This window comes from Hydra viridissima, unplaced genomic scaffold (genome assembly GCF_058129835.1).
Source record: "Hydra viridissima isolate aposymbiotic clone 2 unplaced genomic scaffold, HvirCarnegie_v1 scaffold_8, whole genome shotgun sequence".
Lineage (NCBI taxonomy): Eukaryota > Metazoa > Cnidaria > Hydrozoa > Anthoathecata > Hydridae > Hydra > Hydra viridissima.
Window position 1 is genome coordinate 6,736,586 of NW_028324307.1, and position 20,915 is coordinate 6,757,500.

The window sequence follows — 20,915 nt, forward strand, 5'->3', positions numbered from 1 at the left end:
GGTTTTGAGAAATTTAGCTTTTCGAAGACAACATTGCCAAATCTTCTGATAATGTTTCTGTTGTCAAAAGTGGTGTTGCATTACAAGATTCAAAATTCTCATAATTACAACTCGAAGACTTATTGCTTTCTCCGCATTCTTTAAAAACATTATTTAGGGCTTTACAAGGATTTTTCAGGCTCAGCCTGAGAAGCATTAAATTCAGGATTCATATTCGACGTATTATCATTAATATCTTCATCTTTAAATGTCATTATAAAATTAAACTTGCTTTTATTCATGCGATGACGCTTCATTCGATTTTCAGTTTCCATAATGATACCTATATAAAACCTTTTGCTAGAATAATGATTTAGAGAATTAATATTGGTCGAGATAAAACTTTATACGAAAAATTTCACATATTTAAAAGACACGAAGTTTATTCACACCAAAAGTCTTTTTAAAAACGTTTTTAAGACGACTAAAAGACGTCTTTTTGTTTGCGAGAATTTTTCGAAAAATAAACCTTCTTCAAGACGTCTTACGTCCAAGAGAATTAATATTGGTCGAGATAAAACTTTATACGAAAAATTTCACATATTTAAAAGACACGAAGTTTATTCACACCAAAAGTCTTTTTAAAAACGTTTTTAAGACGACTAAAAGACGTCTTTTTGTTTGCGAGAATTTTTCGAAAAATAAACCTTCTTCAAGACGTCTCACACTTCCAATCTACTGTAACAACTTTGGTAACTCTGAATGACCATGTTTTTTAAAAATACTCAAAAGCTCGTTTAATTGGTTTTGAGAAATTTAGCTTTTCGAAGACAACATTGCCAAATCTTCTGATAATGTTTCTGTTGTCAAAAGTGGTGTTGCATTACAAGATTCAAAATTCTCATAATTACAACTCGAAGACTTATTGCTTTCTCCGCATTCTTTAAAAACATTATTTAGGGCTTTACAAGGATTTTTCAGGCTCAGCCTGAGAAGCATTAAATTCAGGATTCATATTCGACGTATTATCATTAATATCTTCATCTTTAAATGTCATTATAAAATTAAACTTGCTTTTATTCATGCGATGACGCTTCATTCGATTTTCAGTTTCCATAATGATACCTATATAAAACCTTTTGCTAGAATAATGATTTAGAGAATTAATATTGGTCGAGATAAAACTTTATACGAAAAATTTCACATATTTAAAAGACACGAAGTTTATTCACACCAAAAGTCTTTTTAAAAACGTTTTTAAGACGACTAAAAGACGTCTTTTTGTTTGCGAGAATTTTTCGAAAAATAAACCTTCTTCAAGACGTCTTACGTCCAAGAGAATTAATATTGGTCGAGATAAAACTTTATACGAAAAATTTCACATATTTAAAAGACACGAAGTTTATTCACACCAAAAGTCTTTTTAAAAACGTTTTTAAGACGACTAAAAGACGTCTTTTTGTTTGCGAGAATTTTTCGAAAAATAAACCTTCTTCAAGACGTCTTACGTCCAAGAGAATTAATATTGGTCGAGATAAAACTTTATACGAAAAATTTCACATATTTAAAAGACACGAAGTTTATTCACACCAAAAGTCTTTTTAAAAACGTTTTTAAGACGACTAAAAGACGTCTTTTTGTTTGCGAGAATTTTTCGAAAAATAAACCTTCTTCAAGACGTCTTACGAAAAGGCGCAATTTTTCATAACGATACAGTCTTTTAAAAGACGTCTTGAAGACTTCTTGAAGATGTCATTCGAAGACAAGACCATTTAAAGATCTGAATAAGACGGTCTTAAGACGTCTTATGCTTGCTGGGTTAAATACAACTGAGAAGAGACGCAAACGTGAAGACTCGTAAATGATAAAGCGACAATAAGGAAAGTTAAAAACAACGATAGGATAAGATACCCACAAGATGACTCGTCCACTCTTCACATAAATAAATGATAAACGAAAAAGAATTAAGTTAAAAGCAGCAACTGAGAAAAGACGTAAACGCGAAGACTCGTAAATGATAAAGCGACAATTAGAAAAGTCAAAATCAACGATCAGAAAAAATTTATACACGATGATTCACCGATCCATCACATATCCAGTAGACGATAAAACGGAAAGAAGAGAAGTTAAAAAAAACTGAGAAAAGACGTACACACGAAGACTCATCAACCTGCCATATGAATAAATGAAAAGATATCGCAATAGTAAAACAAGCAAAAAGTATAAAGCTCAAAAAAGAAAGAGTCTAAGGGGTGGGTTAGTTAGTTAGTTGAGAGATTTGGAGAGAAAGATTAGAGCGACTGAGGAGTACGGTCGTCTCTTTAGAAGATGAGAATTAAAAGAGAAATTTAAGAGAAAAGAGTTTTTAAGATATTTAAAGAGGATTTTAAAGAAGAAAAAAAATTTTGTGATAGGAAGAGTACTTTGACGAACAAGCAGTTTTATAAGCAGCTTAATAAGCAGTTGAATAAAAGAAGAAGATTTTAATATTGATTGTTGGAAAATAACCAGAAGATTTAATTAAAGAAGAGATAATTGTAATAAAAGAAGATATAAAAGAAAGAGGTGTAATTTATATAAACAGTATTGAACACTGCAAGAAGCGTAAGAGAATATTATTTGTATTATATAAGAGTAAGAGTGCTAACCATTGCACATTAATAGAACATTTGTTGAGTTTTATTATATTATTGAGGACGGCGATTACAAGTTTAGCCCTTTTATAGTCTAGTCAAAATAAGCCTAAAAAAGGGCTAACCTGGACAAAATTTGGATATAAATGAATTTGGTATCATTCGAAGCGTAATTTTATCTACTTTAATATATCCAAAATTCACCAAAAATCATTTTGGGCAAAAACTTTGCCCAAAATGATTTTTTTGGGCAAAAATCCACTATGTAGATTTTTTTTTTTAAAATAAACTAAACCCGTAAGACTTGCTGTCAATAAGTTGTGATAATTCTGCGAAAAACGACGCCATTCATATAATATTTTGTAAAAATATAGTTTAAAGTTTACAAATTATATAAATGTAAAAATTAATTGCATAAAATGCTGACATCATCATTTTTTACTTTAATACCAGCATAGCATGCTCAAAATGCGCTCATTTTTCTTTTCAAATAATATATTTTGTGTACTTGCTAAACTGTAGAGCTGAATGTTGATGTTGTTAAAAATTATTTTTAAATTTCATGTTTTAATTTTTGATAAACTATTAAATTTACCTTAAATTAAAATACACAATGTTGAACACATTAAAAGAAACTTGTTTGCTTTGCAAAGATAGCGACCTTGCTAATCAAACGATTAATGTTGGAAGGTATTAATACCTTAATTCATTATTCACAAGTACGCAACGATAAAAACCTTGAAGAAGAACTTAACGAAAGGGACACGGTTGCTGTTCATGTGGCATGCAGGCGTGATTTTACAAATCCGAAAAGAAAAGTATTAAAATGTCAAATGGAAAGCCCTAACATTCAAAAATTGCGTTCAGTAAGATATTTTCGTATTTAGTCAATCTTTTGCTTGTTTAACTGATCCATACAATTAACTATATTTACATATGAATGAGTTACTTTGTTCAACTATGTTCTTTTAGCTGTTTTTTATAAATTCATTGTACGGTTCTTTAATAACGACATCCCACTTTCTTAAAAAAAGCAAAACACTAGCTTAATATTTGTATTTTTTTGTAAACAAATTTATTTATAACTTAGACCGACATATTCAACTGGAAGCAATGCTGCTTCATTTGTGGCAACTTAGCATTACCCGATTCTAAATATCGTGATCGTAAAGCCGTAATACAGGTGCGTACAATAAAATTCAAACAAAGTTTGCTTAAGGTTTGTGAAGACAGAAAAGATATATGGGCAGTTGAAGTAAAATCTCGTTTGAATTGCTGTTGTGATCTGGTTGCAAGTGATGCTATATAACACTTTGAATGTTATAAGCTATTTTCAACCAGTAGGGTTTCCACCAACAGGTTTTAATTCCAATATATTTTATTAATTCCAATATATTTTAAATTGCAAATGATAAAGTGATTTGTAGTTTTTCCATAATAAAGTAATATATTGACCAATTCTGACCAAGTTTTGAACTTTTTTAATCGTTATGTGTATATTTACGTTTCATATGCTAATCTAGAAAGTCCTAATATATTTACAGGTCAAATTTGACTGAAACAAAAAAGCCTGGTCGTAAAGAAAGTTCAACAATGGCGGAACACTTTGAAAGGCTTTGTGGTTGGTTTGAGAGTCAAATGGCTCCTGTGACAACTACTGAGTTGCACATTAAAATGGAAGAGCTTGCGAATTCCAAAGATATTTATTCAATTAAGCACTTAAAGAAAAAATTAGAAGAAAAATACAAAGACGACATAATTATTAGCCAAACTAAAGGAAAATCTAATTTAGTATGCTTTAAAGATGCGGCTACATTTATTATTTAAAAATCTAAGGCAGAGATGCAAACAAAGATGCAAACGAAGGTGAAGTTATCATTAGAACCGCTAAATCTAAAGTTCAGCACAGAGAATTACCCATCTAAATACGATATTGAGCATCATGAAAAAAGTTTAAGCCCATTGCTTCGCCTCTTCATGAAACAAACTACATCTGACGAACTAAAACAATCTTCCATCGGTCAAACTATAACAAAAGCTATTCGATCGAGGTTTTACGTCCCGCCTTTGCTTTTTGGTTTAGGAATAGAACTAGATCACAAGTTTGCATCAAAATGGCTGACAAATGAGCTATTTAAACTAGGCTTTGCATAAGTCCATCAGAAAAAACACGCTTTAAACACTCTGTTATGGCTAACAACGATAACATTGTTGAAGGAGTGCTGAATGAATTATTTACTCAGTGGGTAGCAGACAATGTTGATCATAATATCTGCACATTAGATGGTAAAGACACTTTTCATGGGATGGGAATCATCGCTGCTGGAATGATGAACTCTAAAGTTTTGGATAATCTTCATCAAATTAAAAGAATAAGATATGGTTTAAAGGCAGCAGAAATAAATTCTAAAATAAATATTCCGATTTTGTGGTATGACGCTCCTGACACAGCAGCATTGACAAAGATATTGTTCAAGCCCATTGTTGAGCTTCAGTCACCACAGACTTTTTCACTGTCTCTCGGTATTGATCTTTTCTGGCAAAGTTCGTTCACTTCAACGGCTGGTGAGAACCGGGCACAATGGAGTGGATTTATGCAACTTCATCATAATAGTAAATGTCATCCCGGAAAAAGTGAGATATTCATGGCGCCTATCATTAACTTAAACCCATCTGATGAAAACTGCATTTATTCTGCACTAGTTTTTATACAAAACCAAGCGAAATCAATCAATAAACCTACTCCAAGTGTAACTTTTGATCAGCCTTTATGGTTAAAAGCTTACGAAATTGCAAAGTCTAAGCAATTGGATATAGTTATTCGATTGGGAGGATTCCACATCTTAATGAGCTTTCTAGGACGAATTGGTATGGTCATGGAGGGATCAGGGCTGAAAAGATTACTGGAACTTATTTATGCAAGCAACTCTGTCACGCATATAATGACTGGTAAAGCAGTAGCTAGAGCACTAAGAGCTCACTTCTTAGTTGAGTCGGCCTTAATGATTCTACTTTTTAAACAAAGCCCCAAAGATGAAGCTGATAGTTCTCTAGAAAATATGTATTAGGATCTGGTCCAAGGAAACATGGATTTGGAAGAGATAAACAATAGCAGTGTAGTTATAAGATTCACAAATCTTATTGAAAATTTAAAAATAGAGCTTTCCCATTCATCCAGAACAGCAAAAATATGGTTGCAATATCTTGAATACATTAGCATTATCAAGATGTTCATCAGAGCAGAGAGAACTGGGAACTGGCACGAACATCTGGAAGCCATCAGGCTGATGCTTTATTTATTTGTCGCAACAGGGCATATAAACTATGCCAAAAGTGCTCGGTTATATCTACAATCCATGCACTCACTTAATTCAGAACATCCTTGGCTTTATGAGCAGTACTGTAAATCAGGTTACCATTGTATTAGACGCACAGATCGATATTGGGCTGGTCTTTTGCCTGATTTAGTAATTGAACAGTGCATGATGAAATCAATAAAAAGCAATGGAGGCTTAACCAGAGGAAGGGGTATGTCAGAGACTACAAGGAATCTTTGGGTCAGTACCTTGCACGAATGCGGAGCGATCCATGATTCCATGTCAACATTGACAAAGCATCGTTTTGAGAGCAGTCAGCAACATTGTGAATCTGGTGAGTCTCGGCGAAAAAGAGATACTAAAGATTTTAAAGCATTAAAGGAGCAGCTCGAGCTGTTTAACCCATTTGAATTTCAACACTCAGGACTTCAATGTATATTTACTGGCCTATGTGCTGATAAGGATGATGAAATCAATTGTAACCAAGCAGAATAATATCGCTGTCAATTAAGCAGTTATCAAGCGTTCAAAGCAGGTCAAGACACTTACCAAGCTGATGCCAACTGTTAAAGTTAATGGCGATGCAGTCCACGTAGATCCTAATGTTACAAATCATCCATCAAAGATCAAGAACATCAAAGGAGAGCAAGAAAGTCTATCAACATTGTATTCCAACCAAAAAACCAAGTGAGCTGCTACAATCTGAATTTCTGTCAAACAGCAATAACAAAACTGGTTTGATCAAAGCATTGGTAATAAAGCTAAAAGAAAAAGGTTATATAGTAACGGAATGCGAAGGAGACGCTGACAGAACCATTGCTACAAAAGGAATTGAGCTTGTACAAAATGGAAAATGTGTTACTATCATAGCTGATGATACAGACATTCTTGTTATGTTGGTTCACATGTGGGATCAAACCATGTGTGAAATTTTTTTGCGCCGCAAAGCTAAAAAAAGTATGAAAAAAAATACGGAAACAATCAGCATAAGGAATGTTACATTAAGTTTATCATATCACGTGAAAAAATGTTTGTTGTTTATCCATGCATGGAGTGGATCTGATACTACCTCTGCGCTTTTTGGTCAAGGAAAGATAGCTGTACTGAAGTTTATTGAATCGAATAGTGAGTTCGCTCAATCTTTATGTACAGTTTTCCAAGATCCCTTTGCAACACAAGATCAGGTAGCGAATGTCGGAATACAAGTGGTTTTGAACATGTATGGTATGCAAGACAATGATCATATTTTTTTTATGGATTTACAATATTGTTTATTTTATAATTATACGTCCATATTGTTTTGCAGAGGTTTGATTTAGCTTAACTATTACTATAGGTGAAAAAAATAAACAAGTCTCGCTAGCACAACTTAGGAAACAAAAATATATGAAAATGTTGGCAACTTCCAAAAAAGAAATTCAGCCAGAACGACTACCACCAACTGAAAGCGCGATCAAGAACCATTCGTTTCGAGTGTATTTACAAATTCAGCAATGGTTGGGAGTCAATATGGATGAAACAAAGTGGGAATGGAGAAGGGAAGATGACGTTTTAGTACCTATAAAGACAGACAAAGTACGTATACTGGAGCAGCAAAATAAACCACAAAAGCCGATTTACTTTCAAAACGGATTTCTTGAAAATACTCATTTTTCAATAAACAATCTAAGTCTAAACCAGCTCCCAACAAAAGTTTTAATTAACTTTTCAACTTAAGTATTTTTTTATTCAGGATCCTGCACCAATTCACATTCTTAATATCATAAGATGTAACTGCGGTACTAATACTAAAACACCATGTGGAAAACAATGCCAATGTCGACGTCATGGAATAAATTGCATGACAGCCTGCGGACAGTGTCAAGGTTTGGAGTGCACAAATACACCAAAAAATAACGTCAATATCGATGACAGCGAAAATGAATATGAAAGTAGAGAAGATGAAGATGGAAACATTTTTGAAAAAATGTTTGATTTTTGATATTATTTCTTATTATATTGGTCGAGTGTAAAAAGTACTAATATTTAAACCTTAAATGAAAAATTATTCAAAAGTAGTTAAAAATATATTTATTATGAAAGAAAATATTTCAAAAAAATATTGTAAAAAAACTGCTGACATCAGCATTTAAAAGATTTCTGAAGCACATTTCATTTTTTTAAATTTTTACACATTAGGCTATATCTGCGCAAAATTTCATAAAGGCTAAGCAACTTTATAATAAGTTATTACAACTTATTGACAGTAGACACAACGGGTTTTTTTTGTATTTTCAATAAATTTGAATAAAAATGAGGTGAGCTAAAATAATAATAACTTTTTTTGCCCAATATGGATTTTGGATATGTTAAAGTAGATAAAATTACGCTTCGAATGATACCAAATTCATCTCTATCCTAATTTTGTCCAGGTTGGACCCTAATTTGACTAGACTATTAAATTAAACCTTGCCCATTCCTAACCAAACTATTCCCAAACCTCGCCCTTACCTAACCTAGTACTCTCCAGACGACAACCTCGTTCCCAACCTCCATATATCTAATCCACATAACACTAAGGGTGGAATGCAAGAACCGAACTTCAAATTTGAAGTCGAACTTCAAACCTAAAGTGCGACTTGAGCGAATGCACAAAGCGAACTTCAACTCAAGTCAGACTTGAAAACCGCTAAAAATAGACCGTTTTCAAGTCTGACTTCAAACCAGACTTGAGAAAGCAAAAATTCCTTCCGAATGCAAGAACCCAACTTGAAATTTCAAGTCAGACTTCAAATCTCAAGTCTGACTTGAACGGAATGCAAGAAGCGAACTTGAACTGAAGTCAGACTTGAAAAACGAGAATTTTTGAATTTTCAAGTCATTTTTTCAAGTCTGCTCCAGACCAATCTTGAAACCAAACTTGAAAAAAAAAACAGACCGCCATTATCATTTTGCTTATGCGTAACAAACCTTTACTATTACTATATAACTTATTACAACCTTTGCAAGTATGAAAATGAGTTTTTAACAAGCAAAAGTAGTTACTTGGGCATATTCACCTAATTAATTTAGAAGGTTACATTGTGAAAGTATATTTTTAAATGAATTCATTACAGAAAACTGAATATTAACATTGCGAAAACGTGTGTCTTTTAAAACATCCTGTAACTCGTATGTATTGATTCAACATGTCATATTTTGATGCCATTAGAAATGTTTATTAGCTTTTTGAAATGTCGAACATCCTAGCATTATAAAAGGCTGTTGATTAAGGCACATTTTTGTGATACAGTATAAAAGTAAATTCCATTTAGTAATAAATAGTTGCAGTTATACAAAGAGGTGATACGTGTAAAAGGAGTAAAAGAGAGTTCATGAGAAGTAGTTACAATTACATGAAGTATTAAAAAAACTTTCTTTTAAATGTTCAAAAATGAATCGGTATGAGCTGAATTTTAGAAGAAGAAGAAGAAAAAATAAGCCAAGTCACATACCAAGGTTTATTATTGACAGAGCTAATCCTTTAGAAGTTTACCACGGTATAGAATTTAAAAGGTGCTACAGATTTTCCAATAAAAACCTTTTTAATATTAGCTAATGACATTATTAACAACAATGTTAACAATCGAGGGTGCCCTCTTTCAACTGTACAACAACTGGCTATTGCATTTCGGTTTTATGCTACTGGTTCATTCCAAGTGAGTAGATATTCAAGAAATGGTATCAGAAAATGGCACCTTCTTATTGTAGATTTTACATTACGTTTTTAAATAACAACATTTTAAACCAACAAATGATAATATACTTAAGTAACAATAAATAAACTCTCTTAGAGAATAACAGGAGATTTGGAAGAGCTGAAACTCAACTGTCCAGTGGTTTAGAACATTTCAATTCAAATGGCTAACAAAAGATATCAGTACATAAAGTTTCCAACAGAAGCTGATTCTTTGATAATTCAGCAAAAGTGATTATAAGTTTTCATGGATATCTGATTTTGCTATTTCATACAAACTTCAAACTTTTCTTAGATAAAGAAAATATTTATATTTATCAACCATTATTTAGATTTTACCAAATTCAAAAAATCTCTTTTTTTACCGAAACAAAAAGGGATTTTTTTTTGAATGTTGTTCATGTTTCAGGTGATTCTTGCTATCCTTATAAACAATATTTAATGACACCTTTTTCTAACCCAAAAATGAAAATGAAATCAGATACAATTACAACTTGAGAAGTACACACATGTTGAATGTTGTTGTTGAATATTGTTTTGGTATATCAAAAAAAAACAATACCCTTGTCTTAACATTCCCTTAGGAACAAAACTGCAAAATTCCATAGCTATAATAATATCCTGTTTTGTGCTTCACAACATTGCCCTTCTACAAAATGATTATTGTGGAGGCAATGAAATACAAAATAGCAATCAAGAATGTGGTGCTAAAGCATTCACTAAAGATATTTTTGCAGAAACAAAGCAAAAGTCAAATTTCAGACTTATTTTTTTTAAAAAAAATTTGTGTCTGATAATGGATAAAGGGTGTAATAACAAAAACATTATTTTCAAATATTTATACTACATAATATTTCAAAAGAATTACATTTTATATTTCAAAATAGTATTATATATGAAAAAAACAATTTCACTAAAAAATAAAGTGATAAATTAAAACATTCCAAAAGCAATTTGGATCTGATATTGTTAGAAAATAATAATCCTCACATAGAATAATTCTGTTGTGTTGCTTTTTTAAAACTTTGTGAAAATTTTAACTGTGAAAATTTTCACAAAGTTTTGTTTGTATTGTTGCTTTTTCTGGAGAGAGTTTTTTTTTAATATCATCTATTTCTATTTGTTTTTGCATTAGTTCTTTATCAAGATCATGAATTTCATTATATTGCTTTTTTGTATTTTTTTTTATTAAGAGATTTTTGTTTAACGTTAAACTTTGTTCTTTTTCATGTGTTAATGAGCAAGATGCTATCAATGGTTTTTAAAAGTTTTCTTTTCTGTTTCTATAAGTGGCCCAATAATTTCAGAAGACCTGTCTCCATATGTGATCTCTATTGACTTACATATGTAAATGGTATATATATGTGTACCTACACATATATATACCATATATATATATATATATATATATATATATATATATATATATATATATATATATATATATATATATATATATATATATATATATATATATATATATATATATATATATATATATATATATACACACACACACATAGTATTATGTAGTATTAGTATTGAGAAAACTAATTTTGTTTAAAGTAATTTTCTCAGTATTTTTAAAAAAAACCATTATTTTCATTAAAGTATTAGTAAAAAGATAAATAAAAATACATTGTAGTATAGTATCATCCCCAAAAAGCGTCAAAATAAGATTCTGCATTTTCTAGAACATTTGCATGTATTTTAATTCAAATGGAATCTGTTAAAATGGAGAAATCAAGAGAAATTGTCTTGATCACTTAAGTGGTACATATGACCAACCGTTGTTTACCAACAACTTAGGATTTGGAACTGAAAGTGCCAAGATGAATTTATTTTTCTGATGAAAAATACATAGCAAGAACTTTTTTTTTTTTTACTGTCATTAACTTTTTATTTAATCGTATATTATACAAATATCATTACACGGAATTTGTTTCAGTAAAAGATTTTTCCCGTAAAAAAAATCCATTACCGCTATTGGTTGCGAAGTGCATTTTCCGATAAACGCCCTAAATTCAACGCCTCGACTATTTTTCAAGTTCGACTTTCTCAAGCACGAGCTTGAAATTTTCAAGTCTCGTTTACGCATTCGCTCAAGTCAATTTTTTAAGTCTGACTTGACAAAGTCGAACTTGAGATTTCAAGTCGAACTTGACTCAAGTTCGGTTCTTGCATTCCACCCTAAGCCTCCCAGTAAACACAGTGACGTTCAGAAAACGTTTTTAAGACGTGTATTGGAAAACGTCTATTTTCAGATTTTTTCCTGTTCAAAGGAAACGGTGGTAGGACGGTTTTTAACAGATGTTCAAAAAACGGCTTTAGGACGTTTATTGGAAACGTTTATTTTAGGAGCTTTTTCCGTCCAAATGTAATGGTTTAACCCTAATTTCAAACGAAGCATTAATTACCTAAAGGTTTAAGCTTATTTACTTTCGTAATTAAAACATCAGTTTTAATTACAAAAATTTATAAATATAATTTAAAAAAGCATAAGTTTATCATTATAATGATAATAGCATTAAAAAGGGACTTAATTCAAAACAACACAACAATAAATGTATAAGAAGTTTGCAACAACTACAATTACAAAAAAAGAGTTTATTTTTTATCTTCCGCCCTCGGAGCTCTCTTTAAATGGTCTCCAATTAGTCGATCAACATTTTCTTTTGGTAGTCTTTCCGTCAGCAGAGCACCTACAAAGAAACAAAACCCAAAAAAAGTTCATATTTAGGTTGTTGTCTATTTTATTATAAAACTTTCAAACCATGTTAGAAAAAATTATGATGTATGCATTATACATTAAAAACCAAATGGTAATTAACCACTCAAGAACTCCAGCAAAGGTGTGGCATTGCATGATATTATTAGACAAATATCTATTTGTATTAAAATATTTAAAAATAAAAATAAGTACAATTGACTGTAACTAAATATACTCAAAACATAATCTTACAATTCCAAACAGGATGTTATAATTACATTATCTTTTATGCTTTTCTAAAATATGAAAATTACCAAGTAGAGCCTTGTAAAAGTAATAGTCTTAAACGGTTGTTTTCCACTTTTTCCTACCTTGCTAAATTTAGCTTGTAGCTTTTTTGACATTGTCTCGTCTAAAGCCTTATTTATAATTGATGATAGCATGTTGCCACCAATCTGTTTCAGCCGGCTGACCTAAAAAAATTCAATAACCCAGATTAAAAAAATTAAAAATAAGAACTCTTTAATAACAAATTAATAATAAACAATAGTATTTATTAATAAAAAACATTTCTTTATTAATAAATATTATTATTTTTTAATATATAGTGCAGTGTAAAACAACTTTATCGATTGTGAGAACAAACATGTTCATATAACTTTATAACAACTTCACATGTAATTAATCTCAAAGTTGATTAAATAATCTAAAAGTTTAGTAAATAATAAGATTTACCAATAAAACAAAATTGCCATTTTTTTTAAAGGATCTCCTCCTTTTCCTCAAAATCTTCGAGGGTGGATGATTTCTCAATGTGAAATGCTGACATTTCTTGCTCCATCTGTCGACCCAAACTTTCAACAGCTTTTTCAAGTTGTGTTATTTGACTTTTAACACTACTTAACTCCATAAAAAGAGCATACTGTAAGCCTATTAAAAAAGAATGTATATATAATAGGTTTAGATTTGGAAGGACATCCAGTTGTAAAAACTTGCACCAAACCTTTCCTTAATATCATTTTAATTAAAAAATGATAAGAATTTAACCCATACAAGTGTGGAACTATGGATGTAAGATTTCAGCAACAAAAAAATATAAATATATATTCATATTTATATCTTTCATCAAGAGCCTTAAAGGTTGCAGGTGGGTTACTATACATAAACTTGCTACCAATGCAATTCATTTCCAAAGGTCTTTTGGTTAGTTGAATTAAAACATTCAATTTCTGAAATAATAAAACTGCTTTTTAATAATTTATTATTATCATAATATAATTCCTACAGAAATGCTTAATGTTTAATGTCGTTTTAACGTTGTTTCTTCATTAGTTACTAGGCTTTGAAAGAACGCGTTCTTAAAATTCACGTGGCCATTAGAGAAAGATCCATGAAGCGAGTTAAAACTTTCTTCCTTTTGGAATTTAATTAGTTTAGATATATTACATAAAGAATCATATGAAGATAAATAATAATCGTTAAGATCATCTTATAATTGAAGTAAGTATATAAAATAGTTATATAACATTTTTATTAGATAAAGTAGAAAGGATTTAAATTTTAATTAGATAAAGTAGAAAGGATTTATATATTTATTAGATAAAGTAGAAAGGATTTAAATTCTTATTAGATAAAGTAGAAAGGATTTTAATTTTTTAAATCGTTGATATTTTGTTTGTTTTAGTTTTTCTTTTTGCAGTTTTGTTTTTATTATCTTATTTTTTAGATGCTATTTCCATAAAATGGTTATTACTACATTGAAATTTCTGTGATGCTATTAACTATTTTTGGTCTTTTTTAGAAAATTTAGAAAAGTAAATTAAACTTTTGTGCCAACACTGACATGGCATGTCACATGTTACTCTATGTAAAGGTTAAATTTTGTTATGAGGATTACAGTTCTTATGAAGAAAAAAAAGAAGGTAAAGAGTATTGTTTGTAAATATATATTTTAAATTTTTTTAAATTTTCTCGCATCATTTTTAAAATTTTTGTTTGCACACGTTTATTGTTTGCATATATGCTTTTTTAATATGTATGTGTATGTGGTAATAAGTGCTTTATAGTTGTTTTATCAATGTGTTTTTATAATAATGTTTTTATAACAATGTAAAGTGTTTTTTTACTGTTTGTGTATGTGTTAATATGTGTTATATAATTGTTTTAAAAATGTGTTTAAATATGTATATAAGGAATATATTTAACCTTATATACATATTTAAACACATTTATTGTGTTAATAGTTGGTATATATGTTTATATTATGTTGTTTCTGTGTTTTCAAAGTGCTGTGACTTGGTAAACATCTACCTGAAAATCAATTATTGTATTTTAGAGAAGGAGCAGAACAAATGGCTATAGATTGTGAAGCTCAACGTGATACGCACCTAACGGCATGGTTTAAGTTAAATACTGAAAATGAAAGAGCACATTGCTATTCTTATGTAGAAATTCCTTATCACTTTATATTTGATGATAAACATTGTAAATGGAAGGTTAGACAAAGGGGTGGTAATAAGGTGATAGTAAGAATGGATAAAGTTAATCCAACTGGAGAATTGTTTTTTCTTAGACTGTTACTTTTGCAAGCAAAAGGAGCAACATCTTGGGAGGGTGTGCGTACTGTTAATGGTATTGTCCTTGAAACGTTTCGTGAAGCATGTGTTTTGAAAGAATTGTTGTAAGATGACACTGAATGGCAGAATACTCTTTCTGAGGCAGTTTTAACACGTACGCCAAAGCAAATTAGACAGCTGTTTTCAATTATTTTGACCTTTTGTGAATCTGACAATCCTTTACATCTCTGGAATGAAAGCTTTTATGATGGAAGATTTCATTCACCGCTCAATCCCACTTCTAATAGCTGAACAAGCTACTCTTCATCAAATTTAAAAGATTATTAATCAAAGTGGTAAAATGCTGACTGATTACAATCTGCCTGTTATTGATGAGTTTATTGACTTAAATCTAGAAAATATTTATGAAAATGTTCAACAACTGAAATAGTAGAATTGTGTATAAACACAACCAGCTGAAATAGTAGAATTGTGTGTAAAATGTTCTTTGCATTGGCAACGGGTGCAGAAGTTTGCATTAACTGAAAATATGAGAGTACAAGTTGGGGAAGGTGAATTTTCCCAATGGCTACTAAAACTTAGGAATGGAACAACACCTGTCAAAGAGGAGGATCCTTTTAAAGGATGCATTGAAATACCAAATCAGTGCATTATTAGATAAAAATGAATCAATTGTTGAAAAGATTTTTGGAGATGCTGATCAAAATGATTATTCTAAACGCATGATTTTAACACCAACTAATGTTGATTCCTTATCAATGAAGAAGTGCTTGAATGTCTGCCGGGTGAGGTCAAAATATATTTAAGTGCTGATCAAATTGATACTGATGACCTTAATGAAAGAAATAATTTCCTGTTGAGTTTTTGAACAGCTTAACTCCTTCAGGTATGCTACCTCATTGCTTAAAATTGAAATTTGGTTGTGTAATTATACTACTTAGAAATTTAGATCTCAAAGCCTGGGTTATGCTATGGTACTCGAATGAAAGTTTGTGCTCTTCAAAATAATTATATTGATGCAGAGGTTTTGACAGGTGTTTCTGGTGGTAAATGGGTTTTTGTTCCTCGAATTCAGTTGGCTCCATCAGATTCTAATTTACCTTTTGTTCTGAAACGCCGTCAGTTTACTGTCAGATTGGCATATTCAATGACAATTAATAAAAGTCAAGGTCAAACATTTGATAGAGTTGGGGTATCTCAAAAAACCGTGTTTCTCTCATGGTCAACTATATGTTGCATGTTCAAGAACTAGGGCATTTAATAGTTTGTTTTTCAAAATTGATAAACATCTTATTCAAGGTATGGTAGGTGAAAAGTGTTACACAAATAATGTTATATTTTTTTTATAACTTTAATATTTTTTTCATAGTTTTTGATAAATATACCTGTCATTTAATATGTTTATATGTGTTATATGAAACCATATTTGTTTATAGCTGTATATATGTTTAAATTATGTTGTTTCCATGTTTTCAAAGTGGTGTGAGTTGGCATTATATTGAGCAAGATTGATAACCTTGCCAGCCAAGCGGTGTACTTATAGCAGAGGTGTGACTTGGCAGCATTTAGTGTCAGGCAGTTTTACTGCTTTAAAGCTAGGTTGTGTTGTCTAGCCTTTTTTAATTATTCTGGAAACACAATAATGTTTAGCGTAATGTGTATGGGAGAGTATGCAACCTTGATCTTTAAATCTAGGGTGTTTTAATGTCCTATATTTGAAGTAATTGAATAACTAATATTGAATATAAAAACAAATATACTTTTATGTAGTTATATGTTTAGTAAAAAGATAAAAATATAGTTAACTTTAAATTGGTTTTCTACTTTTGCCTTTCATATTTTAATTTGGTTTGTTATTTTCGCTGGATTTTAAGATCAAGGGTGTAAATATTCTATTGTTATGTGTTATTGTTGTGATGTTTTGTATTGATAGACTGCTTGGCTTACCTTCACGTTGGTGTCTATTGTTAAAAATGAATAATAGGTAGTTTCATTATTGGAACTTACTGCTTTTATTTATTTACTAAAAGCCAACATAATGCTAAAAATGCAGTTTATATCTTAATTTGATTTTTTTTTTTTTTAAATTTATTTTAGTGTTGTTAATCCTTTGCACTTCGAAACAGATTTTATAGTTACTTTTTCAATAAATGTTTATATTAACTGCCATGTCAAAATAGGTTACTATAAATAGGTAAATCGATTTTCAGTTTTTATGTGGTTTTTTTTTTTTCTGTAAGATTTACGATTGACACATTTATACGGTTTATAAAAAGAAAACTTGATTAACTTTTACTGTAAATTTTTGTTAGTTAAAATGATATAAATATATGCAATTAGTTCAATTTTTTTTTAATTTTCTCTATTTTATGCCTAATAATATTTGTTGTACGTAACTTAAGGGATCTTTTTAAACAGGGGGGGGGGGTGAATATTGTAGTTTTGCGCATTTGTCAAATATCGAGTTACTTAAATTTTATAAGGTTTTTAACTAATTATTTAGCTTAATTTTGAGGAAATGAAAAATTTTTCTATATGTTAAATTCTTAAATCATTGTTTCACATTTTATTATTCTGGTAAAAGGTCTTCATCAAAAACTTGATTACTCTTAATAAAAATAGCTCTATTCTCCTGACCACCATTAAAGCAAAAACGGGGAAGGGAGGTCCTTTATTAGTGTAAAAATATTTAAGAGAATTAAATTTCGAGTAACAAAAGGAATTTTTAGTAAATGGTAGCAAATTACCGTTTATTAAAAACTGTTGAAACAAAGAGGCCATATAAAAAAATGGTCAGATAAGTGCCATATATAGTAATGGCCAAATGTTCAGTTATTTTTAATAAATTTATTTAGTTGTGTGCATATAACGTTTTAAAGACAATTTCCTTTTTTAAAGAAACATGTATCAAGGGGATACCAAAAAATTAATAATTCATGTATAATTTACGTTCGCTTTATATTACTCTTATTAATTAAAGTTCATGTTATAAAAAATATAACAAAAATTTAGCTTTTTTCGTCAATTTAAAACGTGATGAAGTGTTATTATTTTCTGTCAGTAACTAAAAACGTATTGTTTTGAACTTAGTAATGTCGAGGAAAATGGTTCTGCCTTACACTGATATGACCTATGTCAATTTCTCAAATAATGTTAAATAATTAGTAAATTATTTTACCTCCGCATACTTTTTATTTTAATTTTACAGATGGTTTAATTTTTTAAATTTGAAGGCGTTTTTCTAAAAGGGTATTAGTAATGGTTTCGCAACTTTAAATTGTGGAAAACAGCCACCATAAATTAACAGACTGACCATAACCCGTATTACGGGTTGCTTTTTGCTAGTTAGTATAAATAAAAATCAGCACAAAAATATTTACATAAAAAAGTTTAGTTTTTTATTTAGAGCCTGAAAGCTTTTAGGTAATTTACTCTTCTTTTTATTTGCAAGTTCAACTTCAGAAAAGTTAATTTTTACTACAGAGTTTTCTTTAGATCTCCCCACAATATCGGGGAGTGGCTTGAGTAAACCTGATTTTTGAAGACCTTGCCTATCTTGTTGGCTTTTTTAATAATACTTTTTTTTTTTGAAGACGGCTCCATAAACATATGAATATATGGACTTGGTTCTCGATAATCTAATTTAAAACTTTCATTTTCTGAAATAATTTAAAACTTATATTTTTATTATTTTATATTTTTTGTGAACTTTATAAACAATACACATATCATATTACAAAAAGTGAAAATAAAATTATAAGAATCAAAATATGATTGTTTTTGATATGTAAACAGTTCAAAATACTCAAAGATTTTCAATAAATGATGAATAATACAAACATCAAACACAGAACCACAAAATTTGACAAAACACTGAACCTTTCTTAACTTAAAAACCAATTTATAATTATAATAAATAGTTATAATAAAATGATAACAAGTAATAATAAAAAATAACAACAAAATACAAAAGAAATTAAAAGAAAATTACCAGTTTTTTCAATTTCATGACTAGAATTCTTGGTATCTATATTTATGCAAAAATCACAATATCTTTTGTAGCCATGTCAAGATGAACCTTTTTCAATTGAAACTTTAACCAAGCAATATCTGGTGCCACCCAGTTGCTTATATAATAATTAAATTGTTTTTTTGACTTGGGTGGCCAGTAAACAATTTTCTCTTTGTCATTTACCCAGTTAATGGAACTGTCACTTTTTTCAAAACACTGTCTTTAGAGATGGTGACTACTGAATAAAGTCTTTTAACAAGACTAAAAGAAAAATTCACATACAACATTTAATAACATATTAGCTACACTCACATGAACATTTAATAACATAAAGTTATTAATAAAGCTTTATTAATAAGATTTAGAATTTATGAAATTTATGGAAATGAAATAAAAATTAATAGACAAAAAATTTATTGTTAAGCCAAAAAAAATTAAACTATTAAAATAAACATAAATTTTTGAAAGTTTTTGATACTGTACTATTTAACATTTATTATAGAGCAATCATAAATAACAAATCCTTTATCAACAGGAAAACATGGACACTTGATCACTGAAGTTTTTTTATCTTTGGTACAAACAATACTCTTTAAATCATTTTTTAAAAAATAAACATCAATGGATTTTGAATTTAGAAAATGTTAAAGAAAGTATCCAAATCCTTTCTTCTGTGAAATTCTCTTCAAAAAGCTTGATATAAAGATAAAGAACTGCAAGAAAAATCAGAAAATGAAGGTGAAAAACATTTCAGTTTCACATTTTCTATAATGAACTAAATTAGCAAAAATACTTAAACGAAAGCGAAATGAGATTTGAACTAGTACAATATTTTAGTTTAGACGGCCTGAGTCAGTTATATTTAGTTTAAACTGATTCCGTATTTACGGACATAATTATAGATAAAAAAAAATTAATTTGATGTCTTTTATTGACCAAACTTTTTCGTTTCAAATTTATCCTTGAAAGACGCTTTTTGAACGTTTACGAAACGTTATTATTTTCCTTGGACGATAAAACCTAAAATAAACGTCCGAAGAACGTTTAAAAAACGTGTGCATATATATATATATATATATACATAGGCGCCGAGTTCACGAGGGCAAGAGGGGCAGTGCACCCCAGGAAATTTATACTTATAATATATTATCACGGATTATCATGAGGGCGAGATTATCTATTCGCCCCCGAGATAATCCGTGATAATATATTATTAGTATAAATTTCCTGGGGGGGGGGGGGGGGGCAGAAAAAGACAGACTATATTGGTTGAGAAATGTATACATTAGTTTTATGTTTTATAATGAAAGCGAAAGCTTGAGAAGTGCAATTGTAAATTGTTATTTGAGTGTATAAAAATGTATCTAGTTATTATTAGGTTAAACAAAACTGTAAAAGAAGTAAAAAAAAATATGGAAAAGGTAATTAAAACTTATTTTAAAGTGCTCGCACCACTGACTTGTCATCTTTTCAGATATACAAACCATTAAATCACAGCTTTACAAACTCTATTGTAAAAATACAATGGTAACAACGTGGTAATGAGTGTTGAAGTTTCCACTGTGACAACATTTGTTAATTTAAGGGTTAAGTTTTATAAAACTTATCTTTGGTCTTTTGGCTGCAGTTTGCGTTTTATTGGTGTACCTTACTATAGAATATATTTTATACATGTCATATACAACTTAAATGCATTTTTTGCGGGTATTTCCTGATCGGCTATTCGTCAGCTTATTCATCATAATAAGGTGAACTGCCAATTTTATTTTTATGTTTTTGTTTACGTCCTGCCGATGAGCAGCCGCCCGTCAAAAATACATCAAAATTACATCTATAGCCGATTAAATACGGACGTCTCGCCGATATAGGGTCGATGCTAGTGTGTTTTCTGGGAAGCTATAAATAATCTATATTCTTTCTACATTCAACCCAGCAAACACGGGGACGTACAAAAAATGTACAATGAACGTTCT

General features: G+C 29.8%; 1 protein-coding gene and 3 pseudogenes across 2 annotated transcripts; 3 read left to right on the forward strand and 1 right to left on the reverse strand.

The window, feature by feature from the left end:
* Positions 1-3,225: 3,225 nt before the first annotated feature.
* Positions 3,226-4,274, forward strand: LOC149884780 (uncharacterized; annotated as a pseudogene).
* Positions 4,206-6,620, forward strand: LOC149884781 (uncharacterized; annotated as a pseudogene).
* A 695-nt stretch (positions 6,621-7,315) lies between these two features.
* On the forward strand, positions 7,316-7,910 carry LOC149884782 (uncharacterized). Its single transcript, XM_090095030.1, has 2 exons — positions 7,316-7,504; positions 7,662-7,910. The coding sequence occupies exons 1-2, from the start codon at positions 7,316-7,318 to the stop codon at positions 7,908-7,910; spliced, it is 438 nt and encodes a 145-aa protein (XP_089951156.1).
* A 4,295-nt stretch (positions 7,911-12,205) lies between these two features.
* Positions 12,206-13,283, reverse strand: LOC149884783 (uncharacterized; annotated as a pseudogene). Its single transcript, XR_016454740.1, has 3 exons — positions 13,090-13,283; positions 12,669-12,827; positions 12,206-12,346 (listed from the first exon to the last, which is right to left on the reverse strand). The product of XR_016454740.1 is annotated as an uncharacterized LOC149884783 (transcript).
* Between the last annotated feature and the right edge of the window lie 7,632 nt (positions 13,284-20,915).